Consider the following 18051-nt stretch of genomic DNA (forward strand, 5'->3'; position numbering starts at 1 on the left):
CCCTCCACCCTCTATAGCGCGTGGCTCCGGGCCATGTGGGACCACAGCTTCACTCCCCCCGTGTCCACTTCCTTCACCACTGGTACTCAGGCACTGGGACCTGACGTCGGGGGCTGAGTGTATAGTGGGCGTCTAGAACCTGGAGGAAGGGCTGGACCCTCACTCTCCTCTCCCCAGGTGGACTTCGGATCCCCTTCCCCCGGGACTGTGGGGAGGAGGTGCAGAACGGGGTCAGCACCTCAAGGACCACCACCATCTTCCTCAACGGCAACCGCGAGCGGCCCCTGAACGTCTTTTGTGACATGGAGACCGATGGGGGTGGCTGGCTGGTGGGTGGCAGTCAGAAGCCCAGGGGTCTGCACAGGGCAGGGTTGCTGTGCCTGGGGCCATAGGCTGATGGTGCCCCCACCTGCTTCCAGGTGTTCCAGCGCCGCATGGATGGAAAAACTGACTTCTGGAGAGACTGGGAGGACTACGCCCATGGCTTTGGGAACATCTCCAAGGAGTTCTGGCTGGGTTAGTGCCTCATAGGGATTGCGGGACCAGGGAAGGGATGGGGGCCCTGTGGACACAAGAACCCCAATGAGCACACATTCCACACCCCCAGGCAACGAGGCCCTGCACAGCCTGACCAAAGCCGGCGACTACTCCTTGCGTGTGGACCTGCGGGATGGGGACGAGGCCGTGTTTGCCCAGTACGACTCCTTCCGAGTAGACTCGGCCGATGAGTACTACCGCCTCCACCTGGAAGGCTACCACGGCACTGCAGGTGAGGTGTGGGCCTGGGGGTGGGGGGCAGGGACGGGGTGGGAGTGGGGAGGAGAGGCCCTCACTGCGCCTTCCACGCCCTGCCCAGGGGACTCCATGAGCTACCACAGCGGCAGTGTCTTCTCTGCCCGTGACCGAGACCCCAACAACTTGCTCATCTCCTGCGCCGTCTCTTACCGAGGGGCCTGGTGGTATAAGAACTGCCACTATGCCAACCTCAACGGGCTCTACGGGAGCACAGTGGACCACCAGGTGAGAGGTCCAGGAGGCAGCACGGAGCGGGGGCTCAGCCTGCCTGGGTGTGACGCACAGTGTGACAAGACAAGTTACTGAGCCGCTCAGAGCCCCAGGGCCCTTGTCTGTGAAATGGAACGGTAATGCCAGTCTCTGCAAGTTTTCTGGAGGAGATGATTTATTGGACGTAAAGGGACAGCTCAGGATTCAGCCTCAGTCCTTTGTAATTGAGGGTTTAAGAAGGATAAAGGGAGGGAGGATCCTTGATTGATTTGTGGGAACCATCTCGCCAGAGGGGAGCAGAGGTGGGAGCAGATGGGATGACAGGCTTTGACTCTCTCTCGACAACCCCTTCCCAGGGAGTGAGCTGGTACTACTGGAGGGGCTTTGACTTCTCCGTGCCCTTCACGGAAATGAAGCTGAGACCAAGAAGCTACCGGCCCCCGGGCAGGGGAGGCTGAGCCGCTGCTCACCCCTCCAGCGCCCTACTATGACTGCCGAGCACTGAGGGGTTGCGCCCAGAGAAGAGCCGGGGGCCACCTTCACCATCCAGCCACCGTAGGAAGCCTTCTCCACCCGCGATCTCACAGCACCATGTTTACAGGGGGGAGGGAAGGGGTTTGTACGGGAGCAATAAAAGGAGAAACCCAGGCCAGTGAGTCCAGGCCCCGTCACTGGTCATTGGCGCTCGCGCGCGGCCCGGCCTCCGCCGCCCCGGGGCTGCAGCCGCACCTGGAAAGGCTGAATCTTGAGATTGACGCCGCAGTAGGGATGGGGCTGCAGCGAGGGCAGGGCGCCCGCGGGCGACAGCAGCGTGAAGGCCTGCAGCAGTTGCCCCAGCACCACGAAGAGCTCGAGGCGCGCCAGCGGCTCGCCCAGGCACACGCGCGCCCCGCAGCCAAAGGCCAGCGCGCTGGGGTTCGCGCCCGCGTCCAGGAAGCGGTCTGCGGGCGGAAGGACGGACCGGAGTTCAGCGGCCGCCGGCTCTCGGCCTCCGCCGCCCCCGCGCCGCGGGCACCCGCCCCGCCACGCACCGGGCCGGAACTCGTGCGGCCGCTCCCACACAGTCTCGTCCAGGTGGGCACCTTGGAGGTTGGGGATGACAACCATGCCCTCGGGGATGTCGTAGCCGAAGATGCTGAGGGGTAGGGTTAAGTTAGAGGCCCGCCAGGACCCCGCTGGGGCCTTTGCCGCTCGGCCCTCCCCCCTCGGGAGTCACCTGCTAGCCCGCGTGGCGCGGTGCGGCAAGGCCAGGGGCACGACGGGCCGCAGGCGCAGCACCTCAGCGATGGTGGCGTTGAGCAAGGGCAGCCGAGCGCGGTCCTTGTATGGGACTCGGGAGCCCGAGGCTCCGGGGCCCAGCTCGCGATCCAACTCCTCCTGCAGTCGCCGCTGAATCTGGGAAAGGGGGGCAAGCCCGAGGTCCGGGGCCCGAGCCCTGCCTCTGGCCGACGCACGGCTGCCCAGCCTCCCACCACTCCGTGGAGCAGCTCACCGGAGAGTCTGTGCCAAGTAGGAGAACCCCCTCCCAGACCACCCCAGACTCACTGCCCCCCAACCCCCTCCCAACACAGCCCGCGGCGGGTTCAGCGAGCTGGGTTCCCGATGCCCTGGCCAAGCTGCCAGGAAGGAGCCTTTCGCCTGCCTCCAGGGCATACCTCAGGGTGGTGAAGCAGGAACGCCACAGCCCAGGAAAGGGTGTTTGCCGTGGTCTCAGTGCCACCGATGAAAAGGTCCACCACGGACATATGCACGTGCCCTTCAAGGAGCTGCCCTGGGCCCTCTTCCACTCTTTGCTTCCCCATCCCCTGGAGCATGTAGTCCGTCATGTCCCTCCACTGGCCTGCCACCATGCTCTCCTGGAGAGGGGAGGAGGAGCCAGCCTGAGTCCCTGGCTTGGGGTGGGGGGGGGGGGGGGGGTGGGGGGGTCAGCAGGGGGCAGCAGGTCCAGGACTGGTGGGGTGTCAAAGAAGCCGCCGAGCTCTGGGGCAGTAGCATCACTGCTGAGAGCTGAGGAGGAGCCCGGTGCACGCACGGTTCCCACCTTGTGCTGCCTCAGCTGCTTCTCTACAATGTGGTCCCTGTTCTCCATGGCCTGCTTCAGCCTCCGGAGCCCGGGGTTGGGGAAGAACTGGGGCAGACAGCAAGAGAGTGTAGCCGCTGGGAAGGGAGCCTCTGCCCACCTCCGCCCTGTCTCCCAGGACCAGGTGTGTCGGGGCTTCACCTCCTCACCCTGAGAAAGGGAACCATGTCCAAAATTTGGATGGACCAGTGGTCCCAGGTTTTCATCAAGTCCTGGACACAGTCGTGAAAGGCATGTACCAAGGTGTCCTCCTGCCGGAAAAGGAGGGAATCCTTTCGGTTCAGGACCAGGAGAGGGTCTGGGAGGGGCTGGGCGGGGGGTGGGGCCCAAGCCTATGTGAGGGCAAGAGAACCTTGACCTTGTCTCCAAAGGTGAGGTAACAGATGATGCTGCAGGTGAGGAGAGAGAATTCCTTCTGGATGGCCACGGGGGCACCAGCCCGGGCTTTCATGCGCTGAGGAGAAGCAGCGTGAACTAAACAGGGGGCTGCCGGGAGGGCTGAAGCCGACCTGGGCCAACTGTGGGAGGCGAGCCTCACCTCACAGAACTCCTGGGTCAGCTGCTCCACCCGGGGCTCCGTGCAGCTGCGGACGCCCAGCAGCAGGGCTGAGCGCGTGAGTTTCTTGTGGGCCTTCCAGAGCAGGGAGTAGTCCCCTAGTGAGATGTCCTGGCAGTGCTGAGACACCAGCTGGTCTGTGAGTAGGGGTTGGGGGCAGGGGGTCGAACTGACCGAGGAAGCCACGGGCCTGACCTTCCCTGCCTCCCATAGCCCCTGCTTCTTCCATCAAGAAACGCCCCCCACCCCTTACAGGATGGTATCTGGGGTCTGCCGGCAAAGTCCACCCACTTCCTGATCAGGGCCTCCTCGATGGTCCTCTTGGAGTTCAGCACCACCACATCTGGGGGAGAGGAAAAGCAGGGTGTCAGCAGGGAGAGGACCCCACCTCCACACCACTGTGGGGCGAGGGGGGGTGGGGCAGACGCTCACCTTGCAGCCCTAGGCGGAGCCTGTAGATGGGCCCGAGTTTCTGAGTCAGGCCAAGCAGATAGACGGGGAGGTTGGGCTGCAGCAGGTGCAGGAAGCCGGGGACAAGAGGTGGGAGGTGGAGGCTCCTGAGCTTCCACTGGCCCCACAGCAGGCGAGTGCCGACTAGCAGGGGCAGCAGCAGCAGCAGCAGCAGTAGCAGCCCTACGAGTACCATGGCTGGAGACGCGGGCAGTGGCCCAAGCCTGGCCGCTTGGAGCTCTTGAGACCTCCAGCCATCTGGCTACTTGGGCTGCTCTGAGGCCTCCCTTGACTCCTTCCCTCAGGCCCTTGCCCACTGTCCCGCCCACAAAATAGTGTATTCCTGGAATGGCACCAACCCTCTTGGCCTTCGAAAATCCACATATCAAAGAGCAGCCCTTTTCCCATTCATCTATCAAGAAGAAAGGAAGGGAGACACAGCCCTGACCTTCAGCAGCCAGAATCAGCTTTCTGCCTCCACATCAACCATGCAAGAAAGAAAACATGTCCACTCTTGGGCCTGAGCCGTCTCCGGATCCCCACCGCACCCCCCAACCCCGCCACCTCGCACCAGCTTACTGCCACGGACTTTGTCTCAGAGAGAAAAATGACAACCCCTGCCTAATACGCCCTCCCAGATTGCCTGAAGAACAAAAGGAGATGAAAGTGATCTGTGTGTTTTTCTTTTCACTTACAGGTAGGGGAACCAGATGTCCTGGTTTGCCTGCGTTATCCCAGTTTATACCTGTAGTCCCAGTGTAATCACTAACAGCGCCTCATTTCACTCTCAAAAGTTGAAGATGAACAAGTAAATGGTCCCTTAATTTGGAGCTCTTACCATGTACCTAATGCTCTTTGGTTGCAAGCAAAAGAGACCCACTTGAGCTGGCTTGAGCCAAAATTAAGAATTGTCATACAAATACAGGGGTATCTCACGGAACCCAAGAGCAGGAAAGTAGAAGGGACCTCGCTGGCCTTGGAAGGCCAGGGATAGGGAACAAAGAAGCTCTAGAGACGGGACTGCTCCCTCACTGTTTGTTCCTCCGTCCTCGTCCTCTTAGTCTGCTGTCTCCTCCCACTCTGCAGTCAAGCTAATTGTGCTTCCAGGTGCAGGCAGAACAGGACTGCCTTCAGGGTTAGAGTCCACAGATTACAGGTTTAGCACCAGGGCAAGTGGGGTTTCCCAGCATGAATGAACATGCCCCCCATAGATTCCAAAGTCCGCAGGAAGGAACTTGATAGCCACAGCTGGGATCAGGGGTCCAGCCCTATTCTGGGACCCGTTGCCACAAGGGGTGGGGTCCTAGTGGACCAAGTAGGGCTATCAGGGGCCACTTTTATGGGTGAGGAGGCAGTTGAGGGGCTTAGGAGAGGTCATGCTAAAGAGGGGAGGCAGGGCTCTGTGAGAGGTTGGGGCACCTAGGGGATGGGATGAGGGCTGGCAGATGACCTGCGGTCCACGCATCCCCCAATTCCCCATCCCTGGCTCTGTGAACCGACCTCAGAGCTTTAACCAGAGCAAGGCTGTGCTACCAGAGAGCCTGAGTCGAGATTCCAGCTGTGCTACACACTAGCTTGAAGAGTTAACTTCTGAGGGTCCTGATGGAAGAGGCTCAGGCTCAGCCTGGATCCACCCACCCCCAGGACTGGGAAGGAGAAAACATGGGACTTCTGGGATTGGGCAGCAACAGCTGGCAACTTCCTCATAGTTGACAACTATAGCTGACTCTTTGGCTCTCATAGGTGGGTTTATGCCACCACCATGCTGACCAGCTTTGGGGAGAGATCTGATGGGCAATGACCAGGCCATGTAGACAATAGCCCTCGGAAGCCTCGGAAATACTGGGGAAAGTCAGAACTTCTCAAAGTTGCATGGAATAGGAGGGGATCCATTCAAAAGGAGAGTGACCTGGAATGCTGCCATGCCTGTGAATGTCCCTTCATAAACTGACACCATTTACCTTGCCAGCCCCATCTTTTCCACACCACCTCCAAATCCAAATTCCAGACATGATGAATGACACGCAGTGCCCCCGAATGTGCTCTGTCCTGCCCCCAGCCTCTGGGTCTTTTATATGCTTTCTTCTACCTCAAATACCCTCATCTACCCCTACTCTCTTTGCTTGACTCCTCAGCCTTCAGAATCCCACTTAGATGTCACCTCCTCCAGGAAGCCTCCCCTGCCCACTTCTCACATTCCCCAAGACTGGGTCAGATGCCCAAACTATGTGCCCCATAGGACTATGTAGCTCCCCGACATTACACCTTTCACAGAGGATGGGAGCCTGGCACAGGGCATGGCACGGAGTAAGAGTTCCACAAATTTCTGTTGAATGATTGAATGGCAGGCTGCTGAGCTGTCTCAGTTTTCATCAAAACTGATCTCAGCAAATTTCTCTAGATGAATTTCTAGGTCAGCCCTGCAGACCCAAGGGGTGCTGCCAAAGAGGGAGAGCTAGGCAGGCGGGTGGGGAGGGTTGACCCCAGTAGAACAGCAGTTGGCCTTTCGATGAAGACATCATCAGATGTGAGGATTGCACAATTCTGGGAAAGTTACCTAATACCGCTGATAAAGGGATCAAGTGTCAAACGGGCTTTCAACAGACCAGGTCTCAGCTACAAGCAAGACCCCAGAACTGCCAACTGCATGAGGACAGAGTGGGAGACACGTAGCTGAATAGCTGCTCACGAAGCAGAAGAGCTGAGGTGCTGGCTGAGCGCCAGCCCCGCCTGAGGCCACAGTGACGGGTTGCATGGGCGCGGTGGGTGCCCTGCAGGCACGGTGAAAGGGAGGCTCTGGTGTGGACACTGGATCCTCGGAGTGCAGGGTGATCTGCCTGGGGTGGTCACTATGAGGGACTGAGCTCCCAGGGGGTCATCTTGGGGAGGGGGAGATTCAGGCAGAGCTGGCCACTGCAAGGGTCACCCAGGCTCTGAGAGCCTAAGATTATGCAAACCCTGGCCTGGGCCCCCCAGACCCTGGAAGGGGCAGTGGTCCCGCCGGTCTCAGTCCTGGAGCTACACACTGACACTTTGCTGCCAAAGGCCTTTATTGAGTCCCTGGGGCTGCCTGGGGCTGCGTGCCGGGGGCCGGGCACGGCAGTGATCCAGGCGTGATCTTTCCCTGGCTCCGGATCCTCCGGGGAAGACGGGAGGGCAGCCCTTACACCTGGCAGCCCTGCATGCCATACTCCTGGATGAAGCTTCTGAGCTGGGCACAGGCTGCCCGCTGGCGGGTGCTCTGGCACAGGCGCTCCGAGGGCATCTCCTCGATCCAGCTGTTCGAGTCCAGCAGGTACTGGGGGCTGCAGGGGCCAAGGGGCAGGCAGCAGGGGTCAGGAGGATGGTCAGGCGGAAGAGCCCGAGGCACCTGGCTTCTGAGGGGACAGGGGATCAGTTCCCTCGTGAGGTGTGAGGAGAGCAAGAGACCAAGGGGCCCAGAGAACTCACTCTCCCTTGAGGTCGTGGGTGGTCCCGTCCAGACCCATGATGAGATATTTTTTCCCAGGTTCCAACTGAAGGCGGCAAGAGGCTCGAACCAGGAAGTTTCTGGTCTGACCAGCAGTGGCCTTGGTATCCTTGGCTGAGGGGAGAGCGTCCACAAGAGTCGTCAGAGGGGGAGAGAAGGGGTCGGACAGCACCGGGACCAGGGGCTTTGCGCCGAGCCTCTCACTTGACTCTCACTGCCCCCGATGGAGAGGTGCGACTGCTTTCCTGTTTATGGACAAGCCCAGAACTTCTAAGAGGCCGAGGGGATTTGGGCTCAGAATGGCTGAATTCTCACTATTCCAGGCACGAAGGCCCCAAAGCCAGAGCTCAGCTCTTCTGTATCCCTCCAGCCCCGCCCACTTATCTGTCTCCTCACTGAAGTGCAGGACTTGGGTGATACTGGTCTCAAAGAGGCGGAAAGCAGCTCTGCTGTCTTCTCGGAGAACCTTAACCTGGAAGCCTGTGGGGGTTTAGGAGAAGGGAAGGAAGGTTGGTTAGCCCGAGGCTGAGAGGGCTGTAAGTCAGTGCAGAGCAAAAAGGCTGCCCGTGGGCCCGAGAGGAGCAGGCACAACCAAGGAGACCCTGAGGGTGGCTCAGGGTCGGGGCCGGGGCCCAGGCGGGAAGACTGACCGTAGTCCACTCGGGGAAAGTAGCAGGCGAACTTCATCCTGTAACCATCCATATCCTGCCGCCCCTGCTCCAGGGCCCGGCGCTGTCGCGGGCACTTCCCTGAAGTCGAGGGCCCAGATGAGCGAGTGCAGGCCCCAGCCATGCCGTCTCCCCACTCCTGCCCCTGGGCCCTGGGTCTCACCCTCAGCACACTGGCAGACGTCACCAGAGCACAAAGTGGACAAGAGTTTGCTCTTAGTTGGTGCCCCGTAAAACACAGAACATTTGTGCTCTGGAGAAAAAGCAGACCGGGGCGTTAGGGCGCAGTCCCCCCTCTCTGCTCTCCAGCCCCATGGAGCCGCAGGACTTCCCTGCCACCCTTCCCTGCCACCTATCCCAAACCTCCCAAGTGTCCCCGGTGTGCTCACCAGGGTTGTAGTAATCATACAGGACGGCGCTGGCTGGCTGCACCAGCCCCACGGCCACATCCTGCACAGCTCCGAAGCCCACGCACTCCTGGGACATGGGGACCTGGTGGGCGGCGGGGAGGGCGGAGAGGTCAGGCACCCACCTCTGGGCTCTGCAGCCTGCTCTGATGTATTTCCTTGGCCTGTTTAGTTCCGGTTGATCTTATCGTCAGTGTCCTTCACAGTTTGTTACCTTCCAGCCTCCGGATTTCTAAAAACTGCTCCCCAAGGTCTCTGGTGACTTCACTGCCCACGTGCTGACCTCATCCCAGTCTCCAGAGCCCTGGGCCCCTCTGCAGAGTCTCACATCATGGACACATTCTCCATGAAACGCTCCCTAAGCTCGAGGTTAGCTTCCGGACCAGCCCTGATTCTGACCTGGTCACTTCTGACATCCCTCTCCCTCCCTCCCAGAAGCACAGTCCCCAGCCCTGGCCCTTCCCCTCCTCTGCGCTCCCCTTTGGAGGTCTCACCACTCCCTGGCTCTCCCCAAACCCTTCAGACTGGCGATTCCCGAACCAAACTTTCAGCCTTACTCTTGCACTGGGATTTTTGCAGGATGTATTCAATCCTCCAAATTCCCTCTGCCTGCCCTCCAAACCCACTCAGCCTCTTGACAGCCTCCCTTCACTGATACAGCTGAGGCCTGCCTTATCTGCCATAACCTGACAGCAGATGCTCCCATGCGGCCCGTCCTCCACGGCCCAGCCATTCATGTCCAGGCCCAGAGCCCTCTCTTCATGCCCACGCTGGTCCAGTCCAGCCTGGTAACCCGCGGGTTTCCCTCCTAAGCTGCATGGTCAGCAACCTGACTTGAAATCCTCCTGGTTCCTCATTTTCCATTGTGTTCAACCAGACTCCTCTGCCTGGCTTCTCAAGCTAATAGGGTCTGTCCCCTCTGCACACACAGGGCAAGGGAGGGTCTCCCCTGACCACAAACACTTGGCTAATGGTATCACAGCATTAACACGCCTTTTTCACATTTTCTCCAAGACGTTACAGTAAATGTTCAAAAAAAACTTCTGAGGGCCATCGGAGGGTTGATAACTTTGTGTTAGCCAAATAAGGCTGCGGAAAAGCAAAAACAACTCGTCTAGGACCAGCATCATTTTAAAAAACAGAATACACTTTAATATCAAAAACAAAACAAACAAACACACACAAAAACCGGGAAGGGAGACAACAACAAAAAAACAAAAGCAGCCCCTCAAGTCGAAAAAGTCCAGCTTTACAAAAGGCTCCACCGCAAGCACTGGCACTGGCCCCCGAGCCACAAGGGGCTCAGCCCCTGACCGCCGACAGGCAGCAGGGAGCCTCCCCGGCCTCTGCTCTGGCCACTCCTGTCCTGTCTCCCTGCTCACATCACGAGTTCTCTCTAAGTGCACTAGACACTGGTACAGCTGCCTCCTGGGGAACCTCTTAACACGAGCTCAGAAAACCCGGTGCCGTATGTGCCCCGCTCTGTCACCCTCCTTGCTCACCGAGTCGAAGTACAGCAGGACGTGGGGCCCCTCGGTCTCAAAGTGACTCACGTACCGGTCAGAGAGGGAGGTCAACTGTGGGGAAGGGGAGCTGGTCACAGGGAGGTAGCCCTGGGCCCCCCTGCACTGAGGGGCTCAGCAGCTGGGGCGCTGCGGGGACGGTGCAGGGCTCCCGAGGGCACAGGCGCCTCCGGGTGTCTGGCCACACCTTCTCCAGGTCTGCCCGCAGGGCGTGGAATCCACTCAGGAGGGTGATGTCTGCAATGGCCATGCCCGACAGCCCCACCTTGCCATTCCGCCTGTGGAGACACATGCCCTGTCGTCCGGGTCGCCCTGTGTCAGGCTGTAGACACCCAGCCCCAGCCTTGGGCCAGCCCACAGCACCTCACTCAGCCAGTGCAGCCCCCAGAGCTCACCAGATGCACACGGTGTACTGCACCCTGGATTCCTGCTCTTCAGCCACCTTGGGGGCCTCCCTCCTGCGGCGGCTCCTCCGGCCATCAAACAGCTGCAGGGGCGTCACGAGCTGGGAGTGGGCCCCCGGGTCATCCCCGGCCGGAATGTCCTCGTACTCATAGTCCTCGTAGTCCTCGTTGGCTTCCACTGCGCGGGGACAGCACCGTGGCTCAGGCCTGGCACCAGCCCCGCAGGGACCCACGGCCTCTGACCCCAACACTCACTTGTGTACTGGACGTGGCCCACGACCGTCACTTCAATCTGCAGATCCTGGCAGGTCGTGTTCTTCACGCCCATGACGTTGTAGGTATGAAGGACCTGGCTCAGCAAGGGGTGAGGGGAGGACACGGGACAGCTGGGGCCACAGAGCTCTCTCCAGAGCCACACCGAAGGGCACCTCCCTGGGCTAAGGGATTTGAGGCCTTCAGCCCCTTCTCGTCCCCATCGCGGACCAGTCCAGGAATGCGAACGGGCCCAGGTGTTGGGTTAGACGGTGAGACGGAGTGGGGAGTGGGGGTCTGGCCTGGGGGTGAGCACTGTACGGGGTGCACAGAGGACGCTGGAATGGAAAGTTCAGGAAAGGCTTCCGACCGAGGCTTGAAGGAGGAGAATGAGTGTGTCATGTGGGACAAGAAGCAGGGGAAGCACATTCAAGGGCAGGAGACCTGTGTAGATGGGTGGATCTGGCTGGCTGGGGAGGTAGGCAGGGCTGGGGTGAAAGCGGAGGAGGGGTTACTGGGGTCACAAGGAGGGGCTGGGGCTGCGGGGGGCACTAAGATGGCCCCCAGAGTGGCAGCTGGGCTCCTGTAGGGAAGGGACTCCATCAGCCAGATAAGGGGACCCAGGAGGAAGGAGTTTGGGGCACAACCATGTCTGAGGTGCTGTGGGACACAGGGGCCCAGAGCTCAGGGGAGAGGCTTGGGCTGAGGCATCATGTGTGTTCAAGCATCAGCACTGAGGGGGGTGAAGGGGACGACAGGCACCCGGAGAGGGTGGAGACCAGAGCGAGGGGGACGTGCCCAGGATGGAGCACAGGGAACGCCAACCCAGGTGTCTCTTCCTCCCTCCCCAGCCGTGAGGTCTGCCGGTAGGTCTCCCACTGAACAGCCCAGCTTCACCCTGCTGGACCCGGGCGGGCAGTGCTGCCAGCTCTCACCTTCAAGGTTCCTTTGCTGTTTCCTCCCACCTTCACATTAATCTTGCTGCCCAAGGAAAACTTTTGGAAACAGAAAAGGGAAAGCGATGTCAGAATGGCACCCTGTTGTTCCGACTTATCTCCTCCCTAAAAACAACCCCACCTCCTCTCCCCAGCTTTCCACAACGTTTCACCTTCACCTGCATTATCTCACTGCCATCTCCTAAAAACCCCTGTCGGGTAGACTCTGCATGTTTCATTTTCGGATCAGAAAAATGAAGCGCAGAGGCTAGGTGACTTTCTACAGGTAGCAGAGCCAGTAAGTCTTCCCACAAAGATATCAGAAAGAGGTGCCGTGGGGATTCTGCAGGGGTGGGGGACAGGGGGTGGCTTCTGGTCTGGCCGAGGTAGGCGCAGGTGTCCTGGCAACCCAGGTGAGGGAATGGTTCACCTGCAGCTCCTCCTCCAGCCCCTGAACTTCGTGGTTGGTCAGCTGCAGCACGTGGGACTTGAGTCCACTGCGGCCCACGGAGTTGAGGGTCACGTTGAGCCCCTTCTCCTCGGTGGTGTGGGACGCGATCCAGTACGCAGACAGGGCATCCAGGGCCATCACCGTGTCCTGGGGAGGATGGGCCAGGACTCAGGCACTTGGTCTCAGGACCACCCACCTCCAGAGCCCCAGGGCAGCCCCTACCTGGGTGCTGCGGAATCCACCTTGGAAGCTGCCCTGGCGGGTGAGCCAGGATGCAGCCTGGTCGGCCAACTCGCCCTTGCCCTCCCAAAGCAGCAGGTGTAGCAGGCCGTAGGCTGTGGTTTCAATCCACAGGGCAGGGGCCTGGGGCACGGGGTCTGCCGGGCTGTGAGGAGCCACGGTGGGTGACAGGACATTGCTCTGAGAACTGGTGACTGAGCCCCAGTACAGGTTATCTGGGAGTGAAAGGAGACCCACAGGTGAACAGGGGGAGGATCTTAGTTGCCTGGCCCTTTGACACTCCCCCCATCAGGCTCGCCTGATTCTACCCCAACCATCCCTGCTTATGCTCTGATCCCCTCCGGGCGTCCTCACTCATTCAGTTTCTCCCTTTGGACACACTCAGGGGTCTCAAGGTTCTCCGAGCCCCAGGCTCACTGCCAAGGCCCCCTTACCGCCAGTCTCCTGGGCCATGGCCATGAGGTTGTTATGGGCAACATCCCGCAGGTCCTCAGGGGCGTCAGTCAGCGACAGGGCGTAGGCCGTGATGGCGGCCGCGTGGGACCCCAGGAGCCCAGAACCTACTTTTGCCCCCAAGAAGGTGTTTGCCCTTGAGATGGAGTCTTCCTAGAAGAAAGTGGAGAGGAAGGTCCGCGGGCTGGACACCTGGATTCCTGAGGAGAAAGGGGATCAGCAAAGGGCACACATGTTGGGTGCCTTACCACTCTCTTCAACTGCTCTGAATTCTTGTCCGGGAAGACAGCCAGCCCATGATGAAGGGCGATGACCACAAAAGCTGTGAGCGCCACGGTCTCATCATTTCCCACTAAGCCCCCCTGGTTGAAGGGGGGAGAAAAGAAGACGTTGACCAGGAGGGGGAGGGGCAGGGAGCGCCTTCCCTCCTGTGCTCCGTGGTCCAGCCTCCCAGCCCTGTACCTGCATGCCCCTGTGAATAACTGGATGTGGGTCGTGGAATGATCCATCAGCCAGCTGCTGCAATAGCAGCCACTTGGCCGTCTCCTGCAGCTTTTCAGGTGAGCCGCCCACCTGTTCCTGGGCCAAACTCAGGATCTTCAGCACAAAGGCCGTGAGCCTAGAGGGGAGGAAGCGAGGGCTAGGAATAGGGACTGGTCCCTGTAGGGAACGTGGTCCCGCTCCCCCAGGCACCTGGTTATTTATTTACCTCCCCCATAATACCCACGTCTGCCCCCACCAGCCCTGGCCCCTCTCAGAAACCCAGAACCACTCTCCCAAGCTCACCAGGTGCTGCTGTCCCGCTTTAACCAAGCCCCATAGGAACCATCTGGTTTTCGAAACTCCTGGATCCGCGTGTAGCCTTGGAGAGGAGAGGCAGCTGCTGAGGTGACACTGACTCTCCTGCTACTTGTGCCGAGGCCACGCTCCCCATTTCCACTGGGTACCCCCTCCCTTCCCCACTCTAGCCATCTAGGCTGCCCATCTTCCATTAATTGCCCTCTCCTGGCCCCCATTCCTGCCTGCCGTGGCACCCAGAACCTTTCTGGATCAGATCCACAGCGTGGTCCTTCATCTCAGGGGGCAGCATGCTCCACTGCTCTGTCTTGTCCAGGTAGCGGGAAGCAGCCAGTGTTGGAGCCAAGAGGACCATGGTTTGTTCCCCGCAGCCCTGGGGAAGCCTCAGGAGGGAGGCCATGCCTCCCGGTGACAAGGCCCCCTCAGAGCCCAAAGTGTCCAATGGATCTGAGGCTATAAGGGAGGGAGAGGGTTAAGGATCAGAGAGCAGGTCTGGGGGCCCAGGGTCAGAGGGTCATAGAGCCATGGGATCAAACAGGGGTCTGCAGGTTTCCCATGAATCCAAGGCTGGCCACTGGGAAGGGACTGGAGGACACTCCCACCTGTGACTCTAACAAAGCTCCTGAAATCTCCATCAGGGATAATATTGGGATCAGAGATGCCAGGAATTTCCAAGCTCCGGCCTCGGGGGTCTGGGGAGATGAGGGAAGTTGGCAGTCTGTCCTGCTGTCCATATCCCCTGCCCGCTACGACCCCCTTAGGACACTGATGGCTGGGCGTGGGTGTCACTCACCCAGGGGGTTGAGTTCATAGACAATCTCCTCCCTCTGAATGGCCCCTTCATTCTGTCTCAGAGGAAACATAGCTGTGAGAGATCACACAGGCTAGAGCCTGCCCCTCCCAGCGCAGACTCCTCAGGACTTAGAGTTTGAACTTCAGGGACAGAGTTGGATCAGAATGGTAGAAGGTGCAAACAGACCAAAGCATTGGGTTTGGGTGTTGAGCCTCTGGCCTGGCCAGCAGGGAGGGTGCCAGAATGGGGGATAAATCTGGAAGCCCGGGGACCTAGATTCAGGGGTGTTCCATTCACCTCAATTTGTAGAACCTTAGATACTGCGTCCCCCACAGGGAAATCCAAGGATCCTCGAGCCACCACTTTCAGGGACACAGCAGCGGCCGCTATGGGCACCACAGAGAAGCCAATGGGCCGGGCAGAGCCCGCAGGGACCAGCACCTGCTGGGCAAGCCCTCCGCCCCCAGCCAGGCACAGCCCCTCCACTGGGGACACGTGGACGCTCACCTGGGGGCAGGAGGACAGTTAGGCCCCCCACCCTTCACCTGCCCCAGGCCCGCCTCCACCAACACCGTGTGCTCAGCCCCCGAGGGGCCTCACGGTCACATCTGTATCCAGGTAGTTGTAGAGGACAGGCCGCAGCTCGAGCTGTTCAAAGCGGCGGACGGAGACGGGCAGGCGCAGGTGCACGTGGAATTCACGGAACACTCGGAGCCGGGCCGGGCTGGCCACACACAAGCCTGATGGACAGAGGGGGCACATACGAGAGGCCTGCGGGCATCCCAGCCGCGGGGTCCCAGGAGTGAGGGCCGGGAGCGGCCCCAGCTCCCCCCGCCCCCGTCACCCCACCCACGCCCGGCCCTCCTCTCTGGCCTCGCAGCCCTGGCGCACATGGGGTGAAGACTTCTCCAGGTCTCTGCTCCTACTAAGAGCAAAGGACTAAGCAGGGAGCCTGGGTCAAGGGGGCATGGAAGAGGGAGGCCATAGGCCCAGGCAGGGTGACCTCACCTGTGCTTTTGGACAGGCTCACGCCATGGATTTCCCACGTGGTCAGGGAGTCCGGGAGCAGCTGTCTCAGTCTGCGTGGTGGGAAAGGTGAGAAGCCCCGTCACGTGCTGAGCTGCCCCGGCCACAGCCCAGAGATGAGGCCGGGCCCGCCACACGCCCTCACTGGGAGAAGTGGTCCACTGCTTCCACTTTCCAAAGCCAGTTCTCAGGGAAGAAGCTGCGCACAGGGACGTCATCCTCATCGATCAGGTCCTCCTCCTGCAGGAGCTCCTTGGCTACGGACCACAGTGAGGGCCATGAGGAGGGCGCCGTTCTGCCCTTCCAGGCGGCCCTGCCACTCCCCCGGCCCCACTCAGCCCCTCACCTCGGGCAAGGCCCGCCTGGCCCCTCGCCCAGGCCTTCTTGCGCAGGCCCTCAGCAAACTGGCAGCAGGACAGGAAGGGCCCCCGGCAGGCCGGCTGCTGCACACGGGCCACCCGCTGCTCACAGGTGCGCGCCATGGGCAGCCGCGTCAGCCCGTCCTGGCAGCAGCGCTTGGCTATGGGGGAAGCGTACTGGCCCACTGCAGGGCCAGGTGAGGGTGGGCACAAGGACACAAAAGTGAGACACACCTCTTCGCCCAGCCTGACCTCTACATACACAAGGACTCACTCTGAGAGACTGGGAACTCAAGAGAGGACAAAGGAGAGAGCCTCTGGCCCACCCACCTTCGACCCCAGAACTTGGATCTCTGGCCCCGACACCACATCCTGGCTCTCTCAGGAGCACAGGAGCCAAAAGGCAGATCCGCACCTGACCCTTGGGCCCAAGTGTGGAGAGCTTCACAGACACCCACAACTCACGCCTCTCATGAATCTCCTTCTGGAAGTTCACGTTTCTCTGTTTCCGGACCTTTGTCTCCTTGGGACATCTTAGACCTGGTAGAGAGCAGGACCGCAGGCAGCTGTGGGGTGCAGGGCCTCCCACCTCCCCTCCTTGTTCCCTGCTCCCAGCCCAGCCCTTCCCACCCCTCCTCTCCCTGTCTTACCCCCTCAGGCCCCTCCTTCTTCATCTTCCCACCACCCCCCCCTTCCTCCTCTGTTCTCACTCTTTCTGACTGGGGTCAGTTGGTCTCCATCAGAAAAGGCCAGACCAGCTGCCTCGAACGTCTGAAGGGCACTGTCCCCACCCCCAGGACCACAGCCAAGGTCATAGCTGTTCACAGCTTCGAAGACCTGGCGAGAAAAGGCAGAGACGTTGCAGAGACAAGAGTGGCTGTAGGCACGACTGGCCACTCAGCTGCAGGTGAGAGGGCAGGGTACGGACAAGTACGAGAGACACCGAGAGTGGGGAAACAGAGGCCACGGGGCCCAAGGCTTCAGGGAGGGCTGGGATGAGTCCGTGAGTGAGATCGACCTGCTGGCCCAGGGCCCAGGGCTCAGGGCAGCAGGAGGGTGAGCCATGGGCGGGAGGGAGGATTAGGGAAAGGGGCTTGACAAACCTTGACCATGTCGAGGGGTTTGTGGGACTTGCCGCCCACAGCATACAGAGCCGTGTCCACGGCTCCCAGGGCCACCAGGGCTGGAGAATCTGTTTGCAGGTTGAGCTTTACAGTGTCCCCAGGATGATACTCCTTGCTACCATCCACGTTCAGCTCCAGCTGGCAGAGGCAGGAGGTGGGGGGCAGTCAGAGTGGGGAGAACTTCCTTCGGTCTTGTGCAACTTCAGTGTACCCCAAACTAAATCCATGCCCTGTTTGCAATCACCCTGTCTTCCTTCTCTCTTAACCCCCCTATGGCATATACACACACCCGAGGCCAGTTACCTTGCCCTCACAGCCCCCAGCCTGGACGTCCACTCGCAGGGAGTTGGCCACCGGGACGCCCCCATGATAGTAGAAGGCCACAAGGTGGAAGGAGGGTGCCAGGTGATAGTCCACAAACACGGAGACAGAGGTCAGGTCCCTCCTGGGCTCTCGATGTACAGACACGATCTGGCCCCGGGATACAATCTGGGGCGAGAGCAGTGTCTTCTTCACTGCACATCCTCAGCCCTGAAACCGCTACCCCACCCCAAGGGTTCTTTCCTGCCTGAGACCCTCCTGCACCCCTGTCCTCCTCTGCAACCCAGCTCATGCACACCATGTAGTAGAAGTGAGAGAAGCTCCCACTGATGCCCACGGCTCGCAGGTTTAGGTTAAGAGTGTCCCTGACTTTAGGGGGTCGAGGATCCAGCCTCTCGATGGACAGAAACCCGGATCTTCTGGACAGGGGGGCTTTCACGGTGAGCCTGCTTATGGCAGGATAGGGGGAGCCTGCAGACACCTGGAGAGAGGGGCAGGGGTGGCAGGGTCAGTGGCAAGGACCCAGGCACCCAGCTTTTCCCCCCAGCCTGGGAACCCTCTCTCCTAGCCCACCCTCTCCCTTGAGGGGGAATCCTACCGAGAGCTGCACTTCTGAGGTGGTCTGAGGGACAATAATGGGAACAATGACTTGGCCGCTCTCGTCTGTGTTCTGTTGAAAGTCCTGGTTTTTAGAAGTAGATCCAGAAGACAACTTGGCAGAAACTTTGACAGGAATG

General features: G+C 60.2%; 3 protein-coding genes across 3 annotated transcripts in view; 1 reads left to right on the forward strand and 2 right to left on the reverse strand.

Annotated features, from left to right (window-relative positions):
- Positions 1 to 1463, forward strand: part of TNXB (tenascin XB) — a 51370-nt gene extending 49907 nt beyond the window's left edge. Inside the window, 6 exon segments of the mRNA XM_007459596.1 lie at positions 4 to 82; positions 178 to 329; positions 420 to 516; positions 608 to 769; positions 857 to 1020; positions 1362 to 1463. Coding sequence (XP_007459658.1) covers positions 4 to 82; positions 178 to 329; positions 420 to 516; positions 608 to 769; positions 857 to 1020; positions 1362 to 1463 — 756 coding nt within the window.
- CYP21A2 (cytochrome P450 family 21 subfamily A member 2) lies at positions 1169 to 4414 on the reverse strand. Its single transcript, XM_007459527.1, has 10 exons — positions 4074 to 4414; positions 3895 to 3984; positions 3624 to 3778; positions 3444 to 3539; positions 3235 to 3336; positions 3047 to 3133; positions 2661 to 2861; positions 2222 to 2400; positions 2037 to 2140; positions 1169 to 1946 (listed from the first exon to the last, which is right to left on the reverse strand). Exons 1-10 carry the CDS (start codon positions 4285 to 4287, stop codon positions 1681 to 1683), a joined length of 1494 nt encoding a protein of 497 aa, XP_007459589.1. The 5' UTR covers positions 4288 to 4414; the 3' UTR covers positions 1169 to 1680.
- A 2715-nt stretch (positions 4415 to 7129) lies between these two features.
- The window catches only part of LOC103087928 (complement C4A (Chido/Rodgers blood group)), a 14232-nt gene continuing 3310 nt past the window's right edge, over positions 7130 to 18051 (reverse strand). Inside the window, exons 12-42 of the mRNA XM_007459597.1 lie at positions 17913 to 18049; positions 17613 to 17795; positions 17297 to 17482; positions 16973 to 17131; positions 16580 to 16706; positions 16335 to 16409; positions 15857 to 16054; positions 15656 to 15767; positions 15493 to 15563; positions 15085 to 15224; positions 14782 to 14991; positions 14485 to 14536; positions 14294 to 14383; positions 13935 to 14144; positions 13680 to 13755; positions 13356 to 13512; positions 13142 to 13255; positions 12875 to 13046; positions 12423 to 12655; positions 12180 to 12347; positions 11750 to 11809; positions 10818 to 10911; positions 10554 to 10740; positions 10346 to 10436; positions 10138 to 10212; positions 8618 to 8720; positions 8392 to 8481; positions 8211 to 8309; positions 7957 to 8040; positions 7542 to 7674; positions 7130 to 7396 (exon numbers count right to left, since the gene is read on the reverse strand). Of these exons, the coding sequence (XP_007459659.1) occupies positions 7255 to 7396; positions 7542 to 7674; positions 7957 to 8040; positions 8211 to 8309; positions 8392 to 8481; positions 8618 to 8720; positions 10138 to 10212; positions 10346 to 10436; positions 10554 to 10740; positions 10818 to 10911; positions 11750 to 11809; positions 12180 to 12347; positions 12423 to 12655; positions 12875 to 13046; positions 13142 to 13255; positions 13356 to 13512; positions 13680 to 13755; positions 13935 to 14144; positions 14294 to 14383; positions 14485 to 14536; positions 14782 to 14991; positions 15085 to 15224; positions 15493 to 15563; positions 15656 to 15767; positions 15857 to 16054; positions 16335 to 16409; positions 16580 to 16706; positions 16973 to 17131; positions 17297 to 17482; positions 17613 to 17795; positions 17913 to 18049 (4028 nt within the window). The 3' untranslated portion in view covers positions 7130 to 7254. The remainder of the gene's footprint in view (positions 7397 to 7541; positions 7675 to 7956; positions 8041 to 8210; positions 8310 to 8391; positions 8482 to 8617; positions 8721 to 10137; positions 10213 to 10345; positions 10437 to 10553; positions 10741 to 10817; positions 10912 to 11749; positions 11810 to 12179; positions 12348 to 12422; positions 12656 to 12874; positions 13047 to 13141; positions 13256 to 13355; positions 13513 to 13679; positions 13756 to 13934; positions 14145 to 14293; positions 14384 to 14484; positions 14537 to 14781; positions 14992 to 15084; positions 15225 to 15492; positions 15564 to 15655; positions 15768 to 15856; positions 16055 to 16334; positions 16410 to 16579; positions 16707 to 16972; positions 17132 to 17296; positions 17483 to 17612; positions 17796 to 17912; positions 18050 to 18051) is intronic.

The sequence above is a fragment of the Lipotes vexillifer genome, unplaced genomic scaffold (genome assembly GCF_000442215.2).
Source record: "Lipotes vexillifer unplaced genomic scaffold, Lipotes_vexillifer_v1.1 scaffold862, whole genome shotgun sequence".
Taxonomy (NCBI): Eukaryota; Metazoa; Chordata; class Mammalia; order Artiodactyla; family Lipotidae; genus Lipotes; species Lipotes vexillifer.

Coding starts and splice junctions, on each gene's coding strand:
- CYP21A2 (XM_007459527.1), bottom strand. CDS start 4,287: ATGGTACTCGTAGGGCTGCTACTGCTGCTGCTGCTGCTGCTGCCCCTG. Junction 3,337..3,443: donor ACCTCACCTTTGGAGACAAG/GTCAAGGTTCTC, acceptor CTTTTCCGGCAG/GAGGACACCTTGGTACATGC. Junction 2,862..3,046: donor AGCAGCTGAGGCAGCACAAG/GTGGGAACCGTG, acceptor TCCCCTCTCCAG/GAGAGCATGGTGGCAGGCCA.